The 25,946-nt window shown below is 38.4% G+C and overlaps 1 protein-coding gene across 5 annotated transcripts in view; it reads left to right on the top strand.

The window, feature by feature from the left end:
* Positions 1-25,028, top strand: part of TSC22D1 (TSC22 domain family member 1) — a 135,721-nt gene extending 110,693 nt beyond the window's left edge. For 4 of the 5 annotated variants that reach the window (XM_087436036.1, XM_014789971.2, XM_087436042.1 and 1 more), the window contains 2 exons: positions 22,439-22,490; positions 23,657-25,028. In XM_087436036.1, coding sequence (XP_087292162.1) covers positions 22,439-22,490; positions 23,657-23,914 — 310 coding nt within the window. In that variant the 3' untranslated portion in view covers positions 23,915-25,028. Of the gene's footprint in view, positions 1-21,679; positions 22,034-22,438; positions 22,491-23,656 lie in introns of those variants that run through there. The other variant, XM_004433633.3, reaches the window with a different exon arrangement.
* The last annotated feature ends 918 nt before the right edge of the window (positions 25,029-25,946 follow it).

Raw genomic sequence — 25,946 nt, 5'->3', positions numbered from 1 at the left:
AGCAACAGACATACCCAGATCACAGGAAAAGAAGACACAGAAGCTGACGAGGAGTTTCCCTTCTTAGCTTTTACTAGAGGAGAGACTAAGATGGCAGAGAATGTCTCTATGAAGGAGGTTACCAGGACCGTAACGTAGTTTGGGACATCAAATAAATAGTTGAGGAAAAAAGAAAGAATTTTCTTTACACATATAAAACAAAAATATTCGGAATCACTCTCTCAACTAATTCATCATATCACAGAGATTAAAGTAAAACTTGAGTTTCCCTTTTACCAAAACAATGAAATCTTCATTGATTCTTGGGATGATTATTATGAATTGGTTCTTGGGGTAATTATTATGTGTTAGGGAAAAGTACAGCAAGTTGTATAAGGTGATTCTCATAGTTGAAAAAATTTCTTTTGGATATAATCTGTAACAATGCTGTTTATATTAGGCCATTTTCAATAAACTTTCTACTTTAAAAAGTAAGTGGAAAAATGTGCTAACCTCTTTCGATTAACCCCAGTTACGGCTGAAACCAAGTAGTTCAGAGCCCAGGGTCATAACCTTTATTACTCACCTTATTGCTGTGGGAAATGCTAGGTTCTTTCCTTGTGTTCTCTCTCCATTTTACTTATAAAGAAATGATTTTTGGAAATTAAAAGTCTAAATCCAAAGCTCAAATTCTGACTATTACTCTTTAAAACTACATTAAAAAGTCAATACTGATCAGGGAGTAGATAGACTTTGAGTTTTACAATTGTGTATCTGGACTTAAATGACTAAAATAACATCATAGGTGCTTTTAAGGTGCTTTTAAGGGTTGTTTAGAGGTGGCCCTTAATTTAATTGGAATTAAAAAGATAAGTCAACATCGTTTTGGCTTACCTCTCTTAGGCCATATAGAATCATGCTATTAAGAGAACTTTTGCTGATTTCAGAATCTTTGTGAGAAACATTAGGATGGTCAAATTTGATAGAATATAGTGACTCAGAAATAATCAAAACCTTCACTGATCTGTGTAAAAAGTGAAAGTAGATCCTAGAACTTTTTCTATTTTGATATAAGTAGACTTTGAAATTCTTGGAAACTTGATTTTCTAAGTCCATCCAATAATATAAAACAGTGTCAGTGGACTTAGATCAAATATATGCATTTATAATAGATAGCTGTTTCATCAGAATTGAAAATTTGATCCACTGTATAGCCCCCTTCTTCAATTAACTTCTGTATCACTGCTGGAAAGTCTTGGCAGTTTTCTCATCTGCACTCTGCTTCACCCAACAGCTGAAGGCTTTGGAAGTTATAGAGATGTTTGAAACTACTAAACTAGCCATTACTAACACTAAAAGAAGCAACTTCTGCAGGATTTGGCAATTTCCATTTAAGGTCTTCTTATGGTGTAGATAGTGCTTTTGCTTTCATTGTGAGAAAGGTTGTTCCTGTTGTTGTTTTTTTTTCCCCTGCTATTTGCTCTTCAATCTATACACTCAACAATCTTTCCATTTCTTCTATTTCTTTAGAACTTGTTCTTACTGACTTCACAGCACTTGAAGTTCCTCTGGCCATAGATGTTTCTTTTATTTTCCTGTTATCTTTGACGGTCCACAGCGTGGATTCCTTTATGCCTGTTGTTCTGGAGATATCACATGATCTCTCGTTTCTTTCAAAACGCCTTATTTTTAGCTTCTCCTGAATGCTTTAAAGCTTTTCTTTTGCATGCGCTGCTTGGTGTTTTTGAACCAGGGCGATTAGACATGTTTGGGATGTTGAATGAGTGCTTTCTTATATAAAAAAGTTAACATTTGCAAGAGAAGAGCAAATGTAATCTTATGGGATAACAAACGTGGTGAACTGATGTAGCTGGTATATGTTCAGGATGTATGTGTGTTTGTGTTTTTCTGTGGGGCTTGGTTCACCTGGCTACAGTTTCCTGTATTCACCTAGTATTTCTTGAAGACATAAGCATAAACAAAATGTGAAATGTGAATTATGCTCAAATTGTTCTCTAATGTATACATTGTGTTGGGACAAATTTGCGTTTTCCAAACAAGCTTTATAACAGAACAGATTGTACTTGATGGGCTCTTTTAATTTAAAAAAGTATAATCTGTAGTTCCAGGAAATTTTCTTGGATTATTTTATGATGCTTTCCTCTGTTCCATATTCTCTGTTCTGTGTCCTGAACTTCTGTCATTCAGATATTGGCCCTTCTAAACTGCTGTTCTTTCTTTTCTTTTCTATTTTTTCCCTCTTTGGTATTTTATTGTAGTTCTGATATATTTCTTTAACTTTAATTTCCATTCATTCTAGTGAATTTTTACTTGTGCTCTAATAATATCAATTTTTCAGTTTTCAATCCAAGAGCTCTTTTCGGGGTTCTATTGTTGTGCTCTTCCTCTCCTTCCTCCTAGTATTTTAACCATGTGATCTGTTAGGATCTTTAAAGTTTCTTCATTTCCCTACGCTGTCTCTGTTTCCTCCAGGTTCCTTTTTTCTGAGTGTTGGTTATATTAGGGGATGGTTAGTCCTTGCTCAGTTATTCAGTCGTGTAAGATTGGGGTGGGGATAAGGGTCTGTGTTGATACAGACTCTCATGTCTCCTGCACCATGCACTTTGAGAAGCATGTGGTTTAAAAGTATAGGGTTCTTCAGTGTGTATCAACTGTCTTCTGGACTTTACTGCTTGCTTAGGTTTCAGCTTGATGAATTACCATCTTTTTTTCCAGTCCCCAAAGCTGATGAAATTGATGTCTCTCCTATTTACTCTATCCTTGTGTGTTTAAAACTAGATTCTCTCTCTCTTTCGTGGTTTGTAGGAAGAAACAAAGATAGATGAGTGTGTTCAATCCACTATATTTAGTCAGAAGTAGCTTTAAACTTCTTTGTAGCAGAAGAAAGTGAATTTCCTGTGAGATTCTCCTGGCTTCATGAAACTTTCCAAACCAAAACTGAGAAAAGAGCTGTCATTGCATATCTAGTGCTTGAACTTTGTAGGGCAGATGATTCTACAGAAGGACATCACTTGTTTATTCTTCCAGACAGGAAAAGATTTTGAGTTTTTATTGGAAGGTAAAAAGCACTCCAAAATAATCTTTGAAGAGACTAGTTTAGGAGAATACAAGGTGGTATGTAATCCCTACTGCTGCATTGCTGTTAAACGCACTGCAGTGCTTCTTAAATGCACTGTGACTCAGAATTCTGATTTCGGGAAATGTTCTTCTCCACCCAAAGAAAAGAGGAGTCTTTCGGAATACCAAGATACCAAAGCAAGGGTGATCTCTTGCTTCATATATTGCTTACTGCATGTTCCTGTGATGCTTCATGATGGCTTGACTTTGTTGGGACTCTTGAATATCAGATGAGCAATGTCTTCTCCTATTCTTTCTACTTGAAAAGCTCTTTCATGACTAATTCCTTCATTTCTTTCAGGTCTTTACTCAAAATTCACTTTCTCAGGGAGGGCCTTCCTTGATGATTTTATTGGAAATTTTACCTTTTCTAATACTGTATATCCCTCCACTCTTTAACTTGTCTCCTCAGTACTGTCACTGTCTCACATGCTATGTATTTGCTTGTTTGTCTTGTTTACTTTTTTAACCCCCACTTGAATGTAGGTTCCAAGAGGGCAAAGATTTTGTTCACTACTGAATCTCCAGTGCTTGGCACAGAACGGGTGCTCAATATAAATTTTTTTGGATTTTCATCACTTTTTCAGCTATTTCAATATTCCAGTGGTAACCAGTCTTTCAAGAAACTGAGAATTACCAAAATGTGATGGCATCTGTTATGTTGAGATTGCAGAAATATTTTTTGCTTCTCATAGTGGTGATGAGTATGGCCTTGATCGAGTCACATAACTCCTTTGTGCCTCAGTTTCCTCATCTATATAAATGAGGATAGTAATGGTACCTAGATGAGAGAGTTGTTGAGGGGATTGAATGAGTTAATATATGTAAGGGGCTTAGAATAGGGACCGGCAAATAATAAATGTAATTATGTGTGTGCTGCTATTATTAACATTGTGATTATCATTACTGTTCGTTTTCCTTCATTCAGTAACACTATATTGAGCACTTACCACATACTAGGCTCTGATCTAGGTGCTTGGAACACACTGGTAAATAAAACAGTAAACACCCCCCCCGGGGGGGGGTTAAACATAGTAAGTAAATAGATGGGATGACTTTTAACACATCCGGTTGGGGAAGAGTTGCCCTTGGTGCGGGTTTGGGGGAGCAGGGAGGAGCATGCAGGGGTTTCAGTGGTAGTGGTCAGGTTCTCAGTTTGGGGATGAGTTTGTGGATGTTTGTTCTACTCTTATGCTTCATAACTTACATATATATTACATATATTTTGTGTGCTTTCAATACTTCATTAAAAAAAATCTTTTATTGTCCCAAGCGTAATGCAGTGTTAAAACAGGTTAATTCTTTATTTAACTTAGTTATCCTGATTAATTAAGAATCTTGCTTTTTAAAATCTCTTACTATATCCTAATTGGTCCTCGCCTCCTCCATTTACTAAAGGCATAGTTGTTCATAATTCTTTTTTTACTCACAATATGTATTTGAAATATTCAATTTTATGTAATTTGTGCAGAATTATCTTAACTTGGGGTAATAGATGATAAGACATATGCCTTGTAACTGATACCTTGTAATGGCTTTTGCAAAAAATCCTGTTTTATTCAAAATAATATGATTGAATTTTTAAATATATGTAGTATTTAGGGCTGGCCCGGTGGCGCAAGTGGTTGAGTGCACTTGCTCCGCTGCAGCGGCCTGGGGTTCGCTGGTTCGGATCCCGGGCGCACACCAATCCACTGCTTGTCGAGCCATGCTGTAGCAGCATCCCATATAAAGTAGAGGAAGATGGGCACAGATGTTAGCTCAGGGCCAGTCTTCCTCAGAAAAAAGAGGAGGATTGGTATCAGATGTTCGTTCAGGGTTGATCTTCCTCACCAAAAAAAAAATATATATATGTATATATATATGTAGTATTTAATTTGTGTAATGGAATGAGGAATTTAATTTTTCTACATTAGACTAAATTGGGTGAATCATTTTGTGTTTTAACTTTACCTTTAAACCAATTACAAAACTGTTAAAATTAAAAGATATTCATTTGAGATTTTTTTTCATTAGAAACACATGTCTAATAGTCTGATAAATCAGTATATTTAGGATATAAGTTGTCCCAATATGTATAACCATAATGACTATAGGTAACATTTACTATTTTAAGGACAGGCATCAGTTTTTTACTAAATGAATTGAATTGTGCATTTCTGAGGTGTCTAGAAACAGCCCACTTTGGTTCTGTTTGGTACTTGAGTCATGCTCTAAACTAGAGTCAACTGACTTGAGTTTGGATCTTGGCTCTGTTATTTATTTAAGCATTATGTTACCTTGGGCAAGTTGGCCACTCTAAGGCTCAGTTTTCTTTTCTTTAATTAAACGAAGAAAATAAGGGTACCTGCTACCTCAGAGTTGTTGTAAGGATTAAATAAGGAAATGCATGTATAACCAGTTTATTGAGAAGTCTTTATTTTGGGCGGGTATGAATATGCAGCAGTTTTATTTTTCTAATAATTGCTACCAACTTTGCTCTTTGGAAACCCCTCTTTTTTGTGATATAATGGGGCTGCTTCACAATATCTCACTTAAGTTCTATAACTTTTTAATTACTTTTGGTTACTTAAACAGCCTCATTTTGCTTCTTAAGACTTAGTTCTATTATTTAATAACTTTGTTTTGTATTTACTTCAAAGCTTTCCTCTTCTGGCAACTCAAGCTAAGCTTGTGTCTCCAGCAGTGTGGAAGAGAGATGGGAAGTCTTGATCTGTTCCCATATCTATCAGCTCCCTTCTCCCTTCCTTGAACGACTCCCTTGATGTGGAGCTGAGATATCAGGAGAGAGAAAACACAGAAGTGTCCTTAGCTCAGAGCTTGCAGTGCTTTCCTTAGTCAGCCATAATGGCTGTTATGTTTGTGATTTGTGTGGACGTGTGGTAGCCCCAACAGGCCCCACAGGTAAGAGGCTACTTCCTGTGTAGCACACGTAGTTCTTGCCAGACCCTTCCAGGACATGGCCTCATCTTCCAGTTGACCCTCAGCTGGTGGTTTTATGCTGCATTCTTCTGGATCCTCTCCATAACTATTTACTGAGGTGTCTCAACTCACCGGGGAGAATAAACATGTGATGGTTTGGTTTTATTTCTTCTAATAAGTGCTACTAATTGTCCTGTTGAATCTCCCTTTCACACTGGTAGCAGGCTTCCTTATCAGCACGTCAACCCATTTCCATCATTTTCCAGTAAATTTTGGTTATTTAAACAGTCACGGTGTTTTAAAACTCAGTTCTTCTCATGTTGAGGCTGGACTTTCATGTCAGATTCAAAGCTCTCTTCTCTGCCCATTCGCAACCCTAAAAGTAAAAACAAACAAACAAACAAAACTTAGTCTGGATCCTGGCACCTTGGGGGCAGGATATTGTTGGGCTCTCACGTGCTTCCCCTTCTCTTCTCAGTAAGTAGTGCACTAGCATTGGGTGGGTAGGAAGAACAGAGAGGCAGAAGTCTCTGTGTGTCAGCTGCTGCAGTATCTCACGTCTGTGTGTTGGTTGTAGCTGCTTTTCTGTCTGTCTCTGTCTGACTGACCGTTGGCTCTTTCTGTGAGGCCGCCATTCACATGTGGGCTCTCGCATAGGACACACTTGGTGGTTGTTTGGAGAACCCTTGGCACTGGAGATTGACCTGATCTCTTTATTCCCCACCCCCTCCACAGTCAAATCACCTTCATCCTCTTGCTTCTTGATTTCCTAATCCAGTACGCTACTCTCCCAGATAAAGTTCTTACTAAAGGGCTCAAGCCTAGCTACCTTCTGTGGTGTCCACTAGAGCCAAGGAAAACTCAGGGGTCTTTGCCATGCTGAATGGCTGCCCCAATGGCATGCGACCTCTCAGCTCCACCATCTCTTTCCCTTATACATTCCTGAGGTCATCTCACCATTCCCACAGCTATTTACTGTTACCTAACAACGTACAAATATTTTTCTCAAGCCACATCTCTCCTAAGTTCCAAAACCATATTTTCCACTGCCTAGGGTGTCCTATCAGTGTCATTTCCCAGAACCAGTTCCTCTCCCTAACTGCAGTGTCATCCTGGTGAGCGGCATCACCTTCCAGCCATTCACTTAATCCAGAAGCCTGGGAGTATTCCTGCCTCCCTTACCTCACACAAGCCAGTCCTGTCAGTTCAATCTCCCAAATATCCTTTGAATTTATCCCCCTTTTCTCTCTGTCTCCTTTACCCTCCTTGGTTCTGGCCCTCACTGTCTCCTTCCTTTTACTCCAAGTCCCATCTCCTTTAGTCTTGAACATTGTGGTCTGGGTGACCTTGCTAAAACACAAAACCCATTACATCACTTGCCTGCTTAAAACCCTTTTATGTGGACCCCTGTTGCCCTCAGACTAAAGTCTAGTCTCCATCACAGGGCCTATGAGACCCCAGCCTGTGTTCAACCATTTTTCCTTCTCTCTACACCTCCCACCACTAACCCCCAACTTCCTACTCCCTAGCCACACTCAACTACTGGTAAGTGTCTGAACTCAGCATGCCGCTTCATGCTGGTTTTGCCTGGCCAGTCCCTTTTCGTGGTGTGTTCTCATGCTCTTTGTGCTTTGTAGTCCGACTGGACAACTCCTTCTTGTTTTCAAGGCCCAGAGGCAGAGTCTTCTGCTCTTGGAAACGTCCCCTGGCTTCTTTCTGCTAACCAACATTCTTTTTATATACCCAAATGATACAGATGTCACATGTCTTCCTCTCCCCCACCCTCTGCCACTGCCCCGGGGTGACTGAAAGCAAGGACTGTGTCTTGTTCATCTTGATAATTTTAGTGCTAATCCTGAAGTTCCTGGCCTTTCATGGGTGCTCAGTGTTGAATAAATATGAATAAGTGAAGGAAGGAATGCCTGAAGAGCTAATCTATAGAAAAGTTTTTTATTCTGGTTTGTATCCTTCTAGCTAAGATGTATTACAGTGACCATTTCTTTTACTGTAGTTGGCAGCAAGTTTAAATACTAAAAAGTGACCCTAATGATCATTGTAAATTTATATTTCCCACTCCATTGACCTTAGTAACACCACTCAGTACTTTATTATTTTCAGTATGTCATCTTCTTACTCATACTTAATTGTGAATTACAGAGAACATAGCAATGTCAGAATCACAGTCTGGGTAAGAGTGGGAAGGAGATCCCAGGTGATGACCAGTAAGAGTCAAGATCTGTGGGGACTGTACTGGGAAGCCACAGAGGTTCTCAGAGTGATCTCTGGTGAAGGCGATTTTCTCCTCTTATTCCTGACCACAGCGTTGGGGACACAGCCTGCTTTCCTTCTTTATGAGTGAGCATCATTCTCTCTGGTCCACTTGGATTCCCTTTGGCCCTTCTCCTCACAGCTCTTGAGGGCTCTCCAAGGAACCACCAGAGCTTATGAAAGCATGGTTTGAAAATCTGGCTTAGCCACGTTCACAGAGTAATGTGCCTGTCAGCGGTCTGTCTGTGTGTCTGTGGTGAGGCTCCTTCACCACCAGGACCTCCTTCCAGTGGCTGTAAAGCACCTTCTCAGACTGGAACTTGCTGGCACTGGGACTGATCTGAGTGCCCATCAGCCTCTCCAGCATCATAATCTCATAACACGAAGCTCTAGAGGGCCAGCTTTCACCAAGAGCTCAACACCTCTACTCAGGACAAGGCCTAGAAACCCTGCAGCCAGGCTGCCTGGCTCATACGCAGCATGGGTCTCTGAGGGCTTTGGTCTCCACACAGACTCCCAGCTCGTATCTTCATCTGTAAAATGGGCCGCTTTTGATGATTACTAACTTTCCATTAAGATCAAGAGGAGGGATCTCTACTTTATGATCTCTCTCCTCTTCCAGCTCTAATATTCCTTAGTTTAGATCCGTAGATGTGGATCTGGAATTCCTGGTCTCCATGTCTAGAGGAATTAGAAATTGGTTCTGTGCCCCATCGTAATTAATTAGATAAGCCCTGGACAAAACATGCAATATCTTTGAGCTTCCATTTCGAAACCTACAGAATACGCAAGTTAGAACTACATGATTTCTAAGGTCCATGCAGCTCTAAAATTCTGAGTAGATCAATTAAAGAAACTTTCAGGCCCCACTGAAGTCACAGAGCTGGAATCCAGAGAGACGATAATATGGAAATGTGTCCCTTGATCAAAGCAGAAGGTTTTTATTAAACACTCACTGTGCCCGTAGCACACACCGAGTTAGTTATCTTTTCCAGTTTGTTAATCTTTTCCAGTTAGTCTGTACTGCATTAGAAGTTGAGTAGCTGTATAATACTCTTGAATTTATCTTCACCTTTGTAAATAACTCTGTTGAGTTGAGCTTCCTCTGATTGTTTTAGGATCACCCAAGGACCAACTCTAATGATCCTTACAGGTTCTGTATGCATAGAACAATGGTTAGTCTAGATCCTACTGGCTTTTCTTTCTATATTGCTTATCATTGTTGTCTTCTGGAATTTAACATGAAAAATTAGCTTAAAGTAGCTAGTTACTTTTAAAAAGTAAAAGAAGAGCTTGAAGCATCCATTTTCCATAGCTATGCAAAAGTAAAATAGAAATAGTAGTCATTTTTGGTAGGAGACTTGCATGAGATTCTTGAAGCAGAAAATCACAATCAGGACAAATTGCTCTTCTTCAGATGTTTTATATAGAATACCATTTGGCTTCTAAATCTGTGATGCCCTTTTTGCCCGTGGCTCCTGATTTTCATAATCTACCACTGTTAAGCACAAGTCGTAATTTATAAGGAAATTTGGCTTTGAGAAGCTTATTATTTTCATGAAGATAAAATAAAAAAAAGGAATGTTAACTATTTGAATCCTATTGCTTAAAGGCATTGAGTGTTTTTAGCATATGGGCATTTTTTTGGAATTAGTAGTTATGTTAAATAAGGCAAAGAAATAGAGGCATGTACAGACAGATATGGGAGAACTAGAAATTGTTTCTAGAATTGTAACAATGATTTAAAACTAATCGTAAATGTTTAGAGGAAAATATACAGAAAAATATTTACAGAGAGCCTTATGCAATATATATATGTATAATTAAATAAAAGTTTATATTTAAATTTCATTTCATTAGGGTTTTTGAAATTCTCACACTAAGCAAGTATTTATTTGTTGTCTTTTAACACTAATATGGGATTTAGGGAACCTGTACTATCAATACAGCTGAGTTAGTTCTCTGGCAGGTTAATCACCAACAAACTCTACAGCTTTAAGAACAAAGCAAAATTATAGTTTAAAATTCAAACCCAGTAATACATTTCATATGATTATAGAGCAATTAGTTATAAAATAGGCATTTTTAGGTCACTTCAATGAAAGTATTCAAGTCTTTGTATTATAACTTTTTTAATAGCTTTTTTTTTCTTTGCTTTTACTTTAAATATTTTAAATCAAAATAATACATGTACAGGTAGCTAAAGTAGTCAAATTCATAGAAACAGAAAGTAGAATGGTGGTCACTGGGGCTGGGAGGAAGGGACAAAAAGGAGCTGTTTAATGGGTATAGTTTCAGATTTGCAAGATGAAGAAGTTCTGGAGATCTGTTTTACAATATGAATATACTTTGTGATTAAGTTGGTAAATTTTAGGTTATATGATTTTTACCACAATAAAAAAAAACGTGCATATATAAAGATCAAATAGAGCTAATAGAAAAAAATATTAGTAGTTATTTTTTTTTCCTCCCCAGTCTGCTGCCTAGAGGCAGGCACTTATTTTCTTTCACTTTTTTAAAAGTATAATTTACATGCAGTAAAGTTTCTCCTTTTTGGTATACAGTTCTACAAGTTTTGACAAACACAAACAGTGGTTGTACCGTCACCACAATCAAGATATGAAAGATCTATCACCCACCAAAACCTCCCCTCTCTTACCTAAGACTTTGACAAGTTCTGATCTGTTTTCTGTCCCTATAGTTTTGCCTTTTCTAGAATGTCATATAAGTGGAATCATACAGTTTGCAACCTTTTGAGCCTGGTTTCTTTTACTTACCATAATATATGTGAGATTCATTCATGTTGCTAGGTGTATCAGTTCATTTCTTTTTATTGCTGAGTAGTATTCCATTGTATAGAGGTATCACAGTTTATCTTTTCTCCAGTTGAGTGACATTTGGATTGCCTCCGTTTTTGAGTGATTATGATAAAGCCACTCAGAACATTCATGTCCAGATTTTTATGAGAATATAATTTTCATTCTACTTAATAACTTGTCTTGGGATTATTGGGTTTTATGGAAAGTGTCTAACTTTACAAGCAACTGCTAAACTGTTTTGCAAAGTGGTTTTACCATTTGCATTCCCACCATCAATATATGAGCATTCCAGTTGCTCTGCAGTCTTGTCAACAGTTACTATTTTTAGGTTTAATTTTTTTATTTTGTTTTAGCCATTGTGATAGGTATGTATCATAGATACATAGATAACGTAGTGGTATCTCATTATGGTTTTAGTTTGCATTTCTGTAATGATTAATGATGTTTGGCATTTTTCCACGTGCTTATTTACCATCTATATATCTTTTTGGATAAAGTGTCTTTTGCCTATTTTTTTTTTATTGGGTGGTTTGTTTTCTTGCTATTGAGTTTTGAAAGTTCTTTATATATTCTGGATATATATATATCCTTTATCAGATATGTGACTTGCAATATTTAATTCCAGTCTATAGTTTATCTTTTCATTCTTACAACATTTTTCAGGAAACAAAAATTCTTCATTTTGATAAAGTCCAGTTTATTGAATTTTTCTTTTATAGATTGTGCTTTTGGTATCGTATCTAAGAACTCTTTGCCTAATCCAAGGTCCCGAAGATTTTTCCCATTTTTCTTACAGAATTTTTATGGTTTGGGATTTTACATTGAGATCTATGATCCATTTTAAGTTAATATTTCATGTGGTGAGAGGAATGGGTCAAGTTGAGTTTGTTTTCATGTTTTGTATGTGTCTATCCAGTTGTTCTAGCGCTACTTGTTGAAAAGACTATCTTTCTGCATTGAATCACCTTTATGTCTTTGTTGAAAATCAATTTGCTATATATGTGTGGATTTATTTCTGACCTCTCTGTTCTGTTCCATTGCTCTGTACATCTGTCCTTTTACCAATACCAGACTATTTTGATGAGAGTGGCTTTCCAGAGAGTCTTGAGATCAGGTAGTACAAGTCCTTCACCTTTGTTTTTTTTAAATTGTTTTGGTTATTCCAGTTCCTTTGCCTTTGCATATAAATTTTAGACTCACTCTGTCATTTTCTATGAAAAGTCTTGCTGGGATTTTGATTGGGATTACGTTGAATCTATACATTAGTTGATAGTAGGGGAAATTGACTAACAATTGAGTCTTTCAATCAACGAATATGGTAATATCTCACCATTTATTTGGTTCTCTTTGATTTCTTTCATCAGTGTTTTATGGTTTTCAGCATACAGATCTTGTACATATTTTGTTAGATTATACCTATTTCAGGTATTTTTATGAAGTTGTAAATGGAACTTCTTAAAATTTTAATTTTTAATTGTTCATGCTAATATATAGAAATACAATTGATTTTTCTATATCAAACTTACATTCTGTGACCTTGATAAACATGCTTCTTGTTAGTTCTAGTAGTTTATTTGTGGATTCTTTGGGGTTTTCTACATAAACAATCATATTTTCTGTGAATAGAGATAGTTTTAGTTTTTTCTTTCAAATCTGGATGCCTTTTCTTTCTTCCTTCCTCCCTCCCTCCCTCCCTCCCTTCCTTCCTTCCTTCCTTTTTTCTTTCTCCCTCCTACTGCCTGGCTGTTACCTCCATCCAGTATGATATTGAATAGAAGTGCTGAGTGTCCATTTTTGCCTTGTTTCCAATCTTAAGGGGAACACATTCATTCTTTTACCATTAAGTATGACGTCAGCCGAATGAATTTTGTACATGCCTTTTATCAGGTTGAGGAAATTCCCTTCAATTCCTATTTTGCCAAAAGGTTTTATCATGAATGGATGTTGAATTTTGTCAAATCACTTTTTCTGCATCTCTTGAGATGATCCTATAATTTGTCATCTTTAGTCTGTTGATAGGGTGAATCACATTGATAGATTTTTCAACTGTTTACCTTGCATCCTCAGGATAAATGCCATTTGGTAAGCATGTATTTATTACTCTTTTTATATATACAGTAGTTGGATTCAATTTGCTAAAATTTTGTTAAGAATTTTTGCATCTATGTTCATTAGGGCTAATGGTTTGTAGTTTTCTTTTTAGTTTTTTCTTTTATAATGTCTTTGTCTTATTTTAGTATTAGGGAAATGCTAGCCTCATAGAATGAGTTGGGAAGGTTTTCTTCTCTTCAATTTTCTGGAAAAGTTTGTGTAGAATTGGTATTATTTCTTCCTTAAATGTTTAGTAAGATTCACCAGTGTATCCATCTGGGCCTGAGGTTTTGGTGTAGGAAGATTTTAAACTACAAATTTTTTAAATACATATAGGGCTATTTAAGTTATCTATTTCTCCTCCAGTGAGTTTTAGTAGTTTGTGTCTTTCTAGGAATTTTTTCATTTCTTCTAAATTGTTAAATTTATTAAAATAAATTTGATATGCCATGTTTTTATTTTTATTCAGTTCAAAATACTTTCTGATTTCCCTTTTGATTACTTATTTGACCCATGCATTATTTAGATGTTATTTTATTTACAAATATTTAGAGATTTTCCAGATAACTTTTTGTAATTGATTTCTAATTTAATTCCGTTGTGCTCAGAGAATATACTTTGTATGATCTGAATTCTTTTACATTTATTGAGACAATTTATGGCTCAGAATATGATCTATCTTGGTAAAAATTCCATGTGTGGTAAAAATTCCAATTCAATTCCATTGAAAAGAATGTGTATCCTGCTGTTAATGGATGGAATGTTCTACAAAAACCAATTAGGTCGAGTGGTTGACAGTGTTATTCAAGTGTTCTATGTCCTTATTTTCTGCTTACTTTTTCTTTCAATTATTGTGAGAAGATTGTTGAAAACTCCAATTTATTTGTAGATTTTTCTATTTCGCCTTGTAATTCAGTTTTTGCTTCATGTATTTTGAAGCTCTGTATGTATGTTTATCAGCCTATAAACATTTAGGATTTTTATGACTTTTTGATCAATTGACCGTTTATTAGTTATGTAATGATTTTTGCTCTGCAGTCCACTTTGTATGAATAATATAGCCCCTTCAGCATTTTGATTATTGTTAACATAGAATATCTTCTTTATTCTCTTATTTACCTATTTGTGCCTTTATATTTAAAATATATTTATTATAGGCAGCATATAGTTGTGTCTTGCTTTTTTTATCCAGTCTGACAATCTCTACCTTTTAACTAAGGTGCTTAATTGAGACCCTTAAATTTAATGTGATTATTGCTATAGTTGTTTTAAATCTACTATCTTATTTATTTTTTATTCTGTTCTTTATTCCCCTTTTCCTCTTATGCTACCTTCTTTTAGATTGTGTATTTTCTTATGATTCCACTTTATCTCGTGTATTGGCTTATTAGCTATGACCCTTTGCATTGTTATTTCTGTTGTTGTTTTAGAGTTTGTAGTATACATCTTTACCTTATCATGGTCTACTTTCGAGTAACATAAGAACCTTACAGCAGTTACCTTCCTTCCTCCTCCTGTCCTGCGTTCTATTTTCATCATACATTTTACTTCTACATATGTTATAACCCTGCCTCCTCCCATACATTGTTATTATTTTTGCTTTAAATAGTCAGTTATCTTTCAAAAGAGATTTAAATAGTTAGGGAAAAAATTTTGTATTTAACCATGTAATGACCATTTCTGGTGCTGTTCATTCTTTTTTGTAGATCTCGATTTCCATTTGGTGTCATTTGCCTTCTGCCTGAAGGACTTACTTTTTTTTTTTTTTTAGTGAGGAAGATCAGCCCTGAGCTAACATCCATGCTAATCCTCCTCTTTTTGCTGAGGAAGACCAGTTCTGAGCTAACATCTATTGCCAATCCTCCTCCTTTTTTTTTTTTGCCCCAAAGCCCCAGCAGATAGTTGTATGTCATAGCTTCACATCCTTCTAGTTGCTGTATGTGGGACGCGGCCTCAGCATGGCCGGACAAGTGGTGCGTCAGTGCGCGCCTGGGATCTGAACCTGGGCCGCCAGTAGCGGAGCGCGCGCATTTAACTGCGAAGCCACAGGGCCGGTCCTGAAGGACTTACTTTAAAATTTCTTATAGGGCAGGTCTTCCAGCTTTTGTATGTCTGAAAACGAATGAATTCTGTCTTCATTTTGACAGATACTTTCGCTGGACGTAGAATTGTAGGTTGACAGGATTTTTTTCTTTCAGCACTTTAAAGATGTTGCTGCACTGCCTTCTGTCTAGCATTATTTCCTGCCAGAAGTCAGCTATCATTCTTATCTTTGCTGCTCTGTGTATAACCTAGTTATTTTCTCTGGAGGCTTTTAAAATTTTCTCTTTATCACTGATTTTAAACGATTTGATTATGATACACCTTGTAGTTTCCTTCACAATTCTCCTGCTTGAGGTTTGTTTGGCTTCTTAGATCTGTAGATTTATTGGTTTGATAAAATTTCGAGAAAATTGCCATTATTTCTGCAAATACTTTTCCTCTCTTTCCCTCTTCTCTTCTTTAGGGACTTCACTAAAGACATATTTGGTTGCTGGAAATTGCCTTATAGTTCAATGTTGCTTTCTTCTTTTCTTATTTTGTTCTTTTTTTTGTTTTTTTTTCTCTCTGTTTTATTTTGGATAGTTTCTGTTGCTAATAGATCACTAATATTTCTTCTGCCCCATCTCATCTGCTGTTAATCCCATGCAGTGTATTTTTCTTCTCAAACATTTTTTTTTTCATCTTCAAATATCTAATTTGGGTTTTCTTTATACCTTCCATGCCTCAACTTCATATGCTAATGGTTTCATCTACCTTCTTGACCATATAAAATACAGGTATAATAGTTGTTTAAGTGTCCTTGTCTACAAATTATATCATCTTTGTCATATCTGGGTCATTTTGATTGATTGATTTTTCTCTTTATTATGAGTCATATTTCCCTGCTTGTTTGTATGCCTGGTACTTTTCATTGGATGCCAGACATTGTGAATTATTGGATGCTAACTGTATTTTATTTAATATCCTTGAACTTTGTTTTGGGACAAAATTAAGTTACTTGGAAACAGTTTGATCTTTTCAAGGCTTCCTTTTAAACATGGTTTACACAAGCCCAAAACACCCTTCAGTCTAGAACTAATTTTTCCCCACTTCTTTGGCAGCATCCTTCTGAACATCTGGTGGCCTGTGATTACAAGGTGTTTTTACTCAGAGTCGTGGGAACACCAGCTATTCCTGACCCTGTGTAGTTTCCAAAAATTGTTCTGCCTGCTTCTTTTGTGGCTCTTTCCCTCGGGTCATCTCCTCGCCCCACGTGCTTAGAAGTGCTCAGCTTAGCCTGGGAACAGAGGAACCCTCTGCAGATCCCACTCTCTCTCTTTCACTTTAAAATGTTTTTTTAATCAAAGCAACACCTGTACACACCTAAAGATCAAATAGAGTGAGTAGGAAAAAAGATATTAGCAGTCCCCTTTTTTCAGTCCCCCTGTCTATTCCTCAGAGGCAGCCACTTTTAATTTTTATGTTTTCTCATATCTGGCTATACATGTCTATGTAATATGTTTATACTGTTATTTCTTGCTTTTTCAATTTTAGGTATTTTATAATCAAGCTGTAGTAGATTAGGATTTTGCACTTTTAAACCATTCTTATCACGCATTTTTTTCTTCCCACCACCTTCCCAGTAAAGTTAACCTTTTTTTCTCACTGAGGAAGATTCGCCCTGAGCTAACATCTATGCCAGTCTTCCTCTATTTTGTATGTGGGTGGCTGCCAACGACTGGTGTAGGTCCACGCCTGGAAACTGAACTTGGGCCACCAAAGCAGAGCATGCCGAACTTAACCACTAGGCCATGGGGCCGGCCCCCATAAAGTTAACTTTTTAAAGTTAAACCAATAAAAATTTTAAAATTAATATAGTCCTGTAAATTTTATTTATAAGCATACCATTTTTTTTCTTGCTTTTGTTTTCTGAAAACCATCTTTGAACTTATCTAATTGCTCCATTAGACCTGTCATATACCTGTCTGTAGCACCCCTGCCTCTTGCAGATGCTCAGATGTGTTAGATCATGTCTCTGTTTGTTCCTACTGAAGCTCTTCCTCTCAAAGGCTGCCATCTTCCTACACCATTACACACTAGTTGCTGCTTAGGCTTGCTTGGCAGCTGTCATCCTGAGATTCCCTTCCTTCTCTCCCTGGTTCATGTTTCCCATGACTTCTTTTTTCTTTTGGAATATACAATATTTCTTTTTTTTTTTTTTTTTTTTATGGTGGTAAGAACACTTAACTTGAGATCCACCCTCTTAACAAAGATCCACCCTCTTAACAAAGTTTTAAGCATACAACACAATATTGTTGTCTACAGGAACAAAATTGTATAGCAGATCTCTAGAACGTATTCATCTTGCTTAACCCTTTTTCTTGATTTGCTCCTCCATTTTGGTGTCTGAAATGTCTGAAATGGTTTTTATTCTACCTTTACACTTTCTTTTTTTTTTTTTTTTTGTGAGGAAGATCACCCCTGAGCTAACATCTGTTGCCAATCCTCTTTTTGCTGAGGAAGATTGGCCCTGGGCTAACACCCGTGTGCATCTTCCTCTACTTTATATGGGACGCCGCCACAGCATGGCTTGACAAGCGGTGTGGCAGTGCGTGCCCAGGATCCGAACCAGCAAACCCTGGGCCTCCACAGCGGAGCACGCGCACTTAACCACTACGCCACCGGGCTGGCCCCTCTATCTTTATACTTAAATGATGATTTGGCCAAATGAAAAACCTTTTTCTCTCAGAATTTTAAAGATAATTTCTCCATTGTTTTCTTTCAGCCAGCAAAACCATTCTGATACTAATTGCTGTGTTTGTAACTTATGATTTCTGTTTGGAAGCTTTTAGGATTTTCTCTGTCCCAAGTGATCTTTAGTTTCATGATTTTTGCTTTGGTGTAGGGCTTTTTTCATTTATTGTGGTTGCATTTGGTCATCTCATTTAATCTGGAGACTTGTGCCCTTCAGTTCTGGAAAAATCCTTAAATTAATTTATTTCCTTCCCTCTGTCCTATGTTTTTGGGATTCATCCTGTTTTGATGTTAAGACCTCCTGGATTCATCTTTTTAGTGTCTTAGAGTTTATTTCTCAATTCCATCTCTTTTTCTTTTGTTCTACTTTTTGGAAGATTTCCTCAACTTGATTTTCCAACTTTTCTGTGGTGATCAAGGAAATTTAAAATGTGGTTGAATTTTCTTGTTTTGATTTCTTTGGAATTGCTTCTTTTTCTGACAGTGGATGGGACCCAACACTAAAACATTATTCGTTGTTTATCTGTAATTCACCTTTAACTTGGAGTCCTGTAGTTTCATTTGCTAAACCTGGTAACTCTGCTCCCAAGGCCTAGTGAGAGGCAACTAGGAAGGGGGAAGGACCTGGCTGTCCCTCAACAACAGTGATTTGGTCAGGCGCAGGGTGATATGCTGTAGCCTCTTCCCTGGCAGTCACTTTAGATTTGCAAGGAGTTTGGACAGAGGGAGAAATAGGAAGTCCTATTTGAGTGGTAGATCTCCAACTGTACCTGTATTGGCCAAGTCAGATCAAGTTTGGAAGAAAAGCAGGTGTTACTGAATTAGAGACACGGGCCCTGCCCCTGCTCCTCTTCTCATATCCTGGCATACATGCTACCCATATGCAACGGTGATTGAATTGGAATCCAGGTAAAAAGGCTCTTAGGCAAAACAAAACAGAAAAACAACAACAAAAAACACCCCAGTCTCAAATGTCCAGCCTGTTTGCTATGATCCAGATTCCCACTGGACTGAGGCCTGATCTCTGCCCAGTGCCTCAAGACAGCTGTTATCATCCACACCTTTAGGGGGTCTCTCCTGGAGGCACAGTAGTGTTTTCCCTGTCCTATTAGCTAGTCTTTGTTGAGCTCTGACTAGGTACTAGACTCACAGATGTTCTGTCTGGCAAAGAGAAGAATCTTTGAGAGTAATTCTAGCCATTTGTGCCTAAGACATTTCTGACCCATGGGTTTTCCTCCATGGAGCTTTCCTCCAATTCCTTTGCCTTCTTTTTCAAATTATCTTTTTTAAGTTTTCATATACAAATCTAGTTTTAAAGAAATCTAGCACATTTATATGAAAGATATGAAAAGAAATGGATTTCTAATCAGTTTTTTGTTCTATATTCTTTGGCCCTGCAAATTCTCTGGAAATATATACACGAATGTTCAAGGATGTATGTACCAGGGTGTTTTTTGCAATTTTATTTAATTTAAAAGGTATGACCATAATGTCCCTCTGTAGGGATATGGGTTAAACAGACTGTGGTTGCTTATATTCACTTCTCTAGCTTAATACAGTGGATGATCAGTTGAAGTGAATGAAATGGAAACATAACCAATTTCTTTCTTTCTGTGTTCAAGACCATCATGAATAAAATTTAGTTAATTCAGTAATCTTAAAATTCAGCTGAGAATTTCAAATTTATTTCTTTATATGACCTTAGAGTTTTGTTTTTTTAAACTCTTCTTTACAGTTTAAGATGATGCTTTCTTTAATAACTTTTCTTGTGTAGTTAGTTAAAATATGTAAATTGACTTAATTACACAGTTTTAGTGACTAACTTTATCTTTCAAAATATAGAAACTATTATGTAGTAAATAATTCTGCCTAACATTCATAGACATAGGAACCATATGCTTGCTTCCCAAATTATTATGATTTTTAAGCTTCTACTTACTTTGTTTCTTTTTACTGAAAATGAGTGGCTTCTTCAAATAAATTTCTATGAGATAAGTTTAAGTTTTGTAAATTATAAATATCCTAATAAATTTTCTTTGTTATTCAAAAGCAAAGCCTTAAAATTTGGAGAATAATATGGACCTTATAATAAAAAAGAATGTTATTGCTTTATAAGTTAGTCACACTTTGGTTTTTAACTCAAAAGAGAATTTCCCTTTTCATCATCTACCACGTTCACTAATTTTGTTCCTAATCACTTTGGACAATTTCTGAAACCAAATGCTCCCTGCCAGCATTGGGTCCGCTTAAAACAATGTCTGAAAGGCTCCAATGGCAATTAAAATTTCCTGAATTAAAAGATGCTGCTTGAGGGAGAATACTTATTTGAGAAAAGACAAGATTGTGTGTGTGTGTATGTATGTGTGTAAATAGAATATATACATATATATGTTCGTTCTGTGGTCAGATTTTATGTTGGAATTATTTGTGATGATACAACTTGCTTATGGATTAGGGAAATCGCCCTTATTATTTGTAGGTTTTGTCTGTTTCTGGTTTTATAGGATTATGCCATTAGAGGGCAGTATTGTAGAGGTTAAATTTGCCTTCTTAAATGTACTGAATTGCACACTTTATAATCTAAAATAAGCAAATTTAAGGCCTTAGATTTTTAGTATATTAAATTATAGCCTCAATTGATGTATCCTTGCAAATATTTTAAATTAGCAGAGGAAATTATGTAACGGGTTAAGCTATTTTACACCCAGAGCTCTTGATTTTAGTTTGGAGAAGGGAATTATTTGTTTAGTGTGGCCATAAGAGTGAAATACATACTTTACAATATTTCAGTCTTTCTGATATAAGAAAACTCATGGGATTGAGACTTATAGGGATTGCCACTTAACTTCCAAAAACTTGCCTTAAGCGACTTACTGAAAATAGATCTACGTAGGCTTCAACCTGTGGATTGACTTTTCTTGCTATAAATGGAAGAAGAGGGAAGATGCGATTTTAAGGTTTATGGCTTTGGGGACATTTTGGGAAGATCCACTTGATTTCATCTGGTGGACTCCTTTTTACCTTAATATATATATGCCTAGCAATGAATATGTAGTTTTTTTGTTTTGTTTCTACAATTAATAAATTCATGGAAAGGCAGTATTTCTCAAAAAGCAAATGTTACTTTTCCCTCTAAAACTCACTGGCTTTTTAAAAAAAGTATTATTACAGTATGGTTATTATCTTTATAAATAAAACCACCTATAAAATCTTCCCATTACTGCTGCCTATAAGAACTAGATAATTGAAATCGAGACACTCGAGCTCCTCGGTGGGACTGGGCATGCCCAGTAGCTCAGACGGTTCTGGTTGCAAATAGGAAGCTTTCAGCGTGGCAGCCGCGGGGACAGGCAGCTCCAGGGACGGGGTCTGACTCCTTAAACGTAAGCACGTGCGGGGCCCCAGTCGTATTTTTCAGGGACCCTTGACGTCTTCTGCTGAAGCAGTAGTCCGGCTGTCCGAGGCTGTTGAAGGCGGCTCCGTACCCCAGCCCCTCTGAGTGCGGCCTGGGCCAACCCACCCGAAGAGCGGGATCGGGAGGCTGGGGGCGGGGGTGGGGGTGGGGAGGAAGGCGGGGAAGCGGGAGGAGGGCGGGGAAGGGAGAAGGGGGCGGTTCCAATAGTGTGCTGGCCAATCAGCGCGGCTCTTCCCTGCCTATATTTTGCACCCGAGTCCCGAGTCTTGCTTTAGAGCTTAGTGGAACCCGGTTGCCGACCTGGGAGTCTTTTTCGTACAGCAGTGGGATCCGCATCTTTCCGGAATCGCCAAGCCTCAGAAGCCAGGTTTCTTTAAATTAGGGCTGCTGTTTTCTGTTTCTCTCTGAGCTGCAGAAAGCTAGAAGGTTTTTATCTAGCACAAACAAGACTGCTGGTATTCCCTCTTTTTTTCTGCGAGGGTGTTTTTGGCTGCAATTGCATGAAATCCCAATGGTGTAGACCAGTGGCGATGGATCTAGGAGTTTACCAACTGAGACATTTTTCAATTTCCTTCTTGTCATCCTTGCTGGGGACTGAAAACGCCTCTGTGAGACTTGACAATAGGTAAATGTCGGCTGGGACAGTTTGTTTAAATTTACTCGTGAGATACTTGTAGTAATGCAGGTGAAAGAAGCCAGGCGAATTCCTTTGTCCATTGCTGAGAGACTACGGTGACATGGATGTTGCTTTTCGAAATATTGAGAATAGCCTTCTTTTCGCAGGTCTGGCCAAAGAATAGGCTTTTACCACATTATGTAATTTAGTCCTTTGTGGCTCACTAAAATAGGGAAACGTCTGAATATTCGTTAGTAAGAATGGCTGGTGTCTTCTGGAGGGTAATATATTACATAGCGTTAAAGAATATTCAAAAAATGATGCTAGTAACATCGCAGAATTGGGAAATCCTTTTTTTGTCTTGGATGTTTAAGATAAATTTCATTTATCGATTCCCTCCCCCCTCTTTTCCAGCTCTTCTGGTGCAAGTGTGGTAGCTATTGACAACAAAATCGAGCAAGCTATGGTATGTACTGATTAAAAATCATTTGTAGTAAATGTGGGCACGGAACAGAAAGCGCGATGTCTTAGGGTGGAACCAGTGCATCTATAGTTAAGATGATGGTTGCTCTTCGTACGTTGAGAAATGCCGGCACTGTCTCCACTCTGCCAGCATGAAGCCACATATCACGGCTGCTATGGAGAAAGAAGGGGCCCTGAGAGTATTAAATGTTCTTTTTTTCCCCGGACCCATTTCATATAACGTCGGGGTTTTTGCAGAGGTGTCCCTTTTTGCTGGGGAATTGCTAGGGAAGCGCTGGCCCTGCTTGTCCTTCGGTTGTGGGCACATCGCTAGCGATGTGGCTTGCCTAGGAATCCTAAGGTTTACTAGGGCACCGGTGGGCGGGAGGAGGGCCCCAGAAGTGGGATCTCGGGGCAGGGCTCTTTAGACCGCGCACAAACGGATCCCCAGTGATGTGGGCGACTGCACAAGGAAGAAGAATCGGAGAAAAGTTTTGTCTTCTCAGCCTGCGCCTGGATTTCTCCTATTTTTTATTTCCGCCTTGGCCGTTCTTTGTTATTGGAGCAGCGCCTGTGGCTCTTCTCACGGGATTCTCTGCCCACTGTTGCTAGGCAAACTCTGAACCTTTAATTCGGAGCTATAAATAACTCGAGCTCCCATTGGCTGCGACGTCTGCCCAGGTTTCTGTGATGTCAGCTTAATCGGGAAAGGGGGGCGGTCGGGGTGGAGGGAGGAAAATGCGGCAACACGCTCTGTAGGAACTGGCTGCAGCCGGTGCTGAGGGAGGCGGTCCGGTCCGGCGGGCGGAGGGAGGGACTTGGGGGCGGGGAAGCGGCTATGTTCCTGCGGGCCTGGACATCCCGGCGGCCAGCCTCCGGGCCGGAGACCCAGAGCCCCAGTGCGTTTTCCCATCTGGAATAGGAAACCTGACCGTATGCATTCCTGGCTCACAGCTGCAAAGAAAGCATAGACTTTTAAAAAGCTTGATTACTTATACGTTACACTTAAGTATTGTACAGTGTGGGTTGTATTCAGCAGATTTCCCCAAGTGCCTTTAAATGAACTCTAAAGGCAAGATATGTAAATAGGAAAGCCATGTAAAATAATGCTTTAGAGATTCAGAGTCCTGGGAAATAGTAAGTTAACATTTTTATTTCTCTTCCTTTCAGGATCTGGTGAAAAGCCATTTGATGTATGCTGTTAGAGAGGAAGTGGAGGTCCTCAAAGAGCAAATCAAAGAACTAATAGAGAAAAATTCCCAGTTGGAGCAGGAAAACAATCTGCTGAAGACACTGGCCAGTCCTGAGCAGCTTGCCCAGTTTCAGGCCCAGCTGCAGACTGGCTCCCCCCCTGCCACCACACAGTCACAGGGGACCACACAGCCCCCGGCCCAGCCAGCGTCCCAGGGCTCAGGACCAACTGCATAGCCTCCTGTGCGCCTGCAGAACTGGCTGCCGCTGTCTGAACTGAACAGACCAGAGAAGATGTACTGGGGGGATTCGCCTCCACAGTCACCCATTTCATTGCTCGCTGCAAAAGAGACGTGAGACTGACATGCCATTATCTCTTTTTTCCAGTATTAAACTCTCATAGGCTTTTGTCTTGAAGAAGTTTCTTAGTTGGGTGAATTAAAGGTTAGTCACAGAACTAGCATGGATGTACTGGGACCTCGTGCAGCTTGCCAGACATGTGAGAAATGGTTTAATTCACGCTGAGGAGCTGTGTGCCTTTCCATGTCCTCCCTGCTCCCCACCTCCCCTTCCAGGCGTTCTCTCCTGCTTGCACTTAGCGTGCTACCCGGGGTTACGAAGCAGTGGAGCTCCACTGGACTTTCCTCTCTCCTCTCCTCCCCCAGGAGGACCTTGAAAAGGAGGTAGAAGTAAAGACTGATACATAGTCTCACCTAAAATGAGGGGAAACAGTTCATTGTACAAGTTGACGACTGTCACCAAAATCCATAAAAAACTAGTACTGTGCCTCTTTCTGAAACAATGGATGACACACTATTAGAGTGACTAAATGGTGACAGGTAGCTGGGACCTAGTCTATCTTACTAGGAAGGTTGTTTTGTTTATTGTATATTTGTGTATGTAGTGTAACTTTTGTACCATAGAGGACTGTAACTACTATTTAGGTTGTACAGATTGAAATTTAGATGTTTCATTGGCTGTCTGAAGAGGTGTGGATTGTCTTTTATATAGAGATCTACATAAAAAATGATACATGAAGAAAACCACACCTAAAGAAATTTTAAGAATTTGGCGCACTCACTTTGTGTAATCTGAAATCCTCTAGCTGCTGAGTATCTTGAAGTAAATCCCTCTTCACTGAAGTCCTTTGATTGAGCTGGTTGAATACTTTGAAAATGATCAGTTCTAGCTAATGAAATGAGTTTCCCAGTAGGGGTTTCTGCATAGTACCTGTATAGTAGTTATATGCATATGTTTCTGTGCATGTTCTCTACACAGTTGTAAGGTGTCACTGTATTTAACTGTTGCACTTGTCAACTTTCAATAAAGCATATAAAATGTTGATAAACAAGTGTTTTCATATTGCAGTGTTAACATAATTGCAGTCATTTCCACAAGTATTTCCAGGTAAATTTAGAACAATTTGACTAATAAAATCCTGAAGGGGGTGAAAAGGTTGGACAAAGTAGACATGCTAGTGGTTTGACTGTGGAAGTAAAAGACATTGCAAAGAATCATAGACATTGCATTATTTCAGCCTGGAAGGGAAGAGAGACATAGTGAAGGAGACAAGAGCTTAGTTCTTCAGACTAGTTGTGTGACCTGGACAAGTAGCTTCACCCTTCAGGGCTGATGTGGGGCATTGAAAGAGATAATCTCTTAATTCTGTGGCTTTCAAGTTCTAGGAGTCCGTGAAAGTCTTAATCTTCCAATGTTTACCAGTTGAGAGGGGAATGAGACTTATTCTGTGTATAATCCCAATAAGCAGCTCTAGGATCAAAAGATGGAAGTTAGAGAGAGAGGCTGATTTCCACTTTAAGAACTCAGTCACTCTAGGTTGGGGTGTCTTTCCTAGTGTGGGTTGAGTTTCCAGTTCTTGGGAATGTCCGAGCAAAAGACGGGGTGATTCCAGGGATTTCCTCTACTGGATTTGAGGTGGGACCAGATGAGCAAGGGAATCCCTCCCAATCGATTCCTTAAGACTAAAATCGGTTGAAATTAAAAGCATGATGGAATCCCAAAGCGAGCTGGCACATGAGAAGTAAGCCTGAGGGTGCCCCGCTCTGTTCTAGGAGCAGGGTCAGCAAGTGAACAGGGTGGATTTATCAGCTCTATAATCTGCCCCAGGACCCTAGCAACAGCCTCTTCCATCCAATGGGAATCAGGCATTCCAGAGCCTCAACGCTTATTTAGGCCCTTGCAAGACAAGGACTTAACTTTTCTCAATCCTTCATTTCTCTAATGTAGAGCTGGTGGGAGATTGATAGAT

Source organism: Ceratotherium simum, chromosome 10, assembly GCF_057802395.1.
Source record: "Ceratotherium simum simum isolate JZ-2026a chromosome 10, ASM5780239v1, whole genome shotgun sequence".
Lineage (NCBI taxonomy): Eukaryota > Metazoa > Chordata > Mammalia > Perissodactyla > Rhinocerotidae > Ceratotherium > Ceratotherium simum.
The sequence above is the reverse complement of the archived record's forward strand: the minus strand, read 5'-3'. Positions and strand labels throughout refer to the sequence as shown.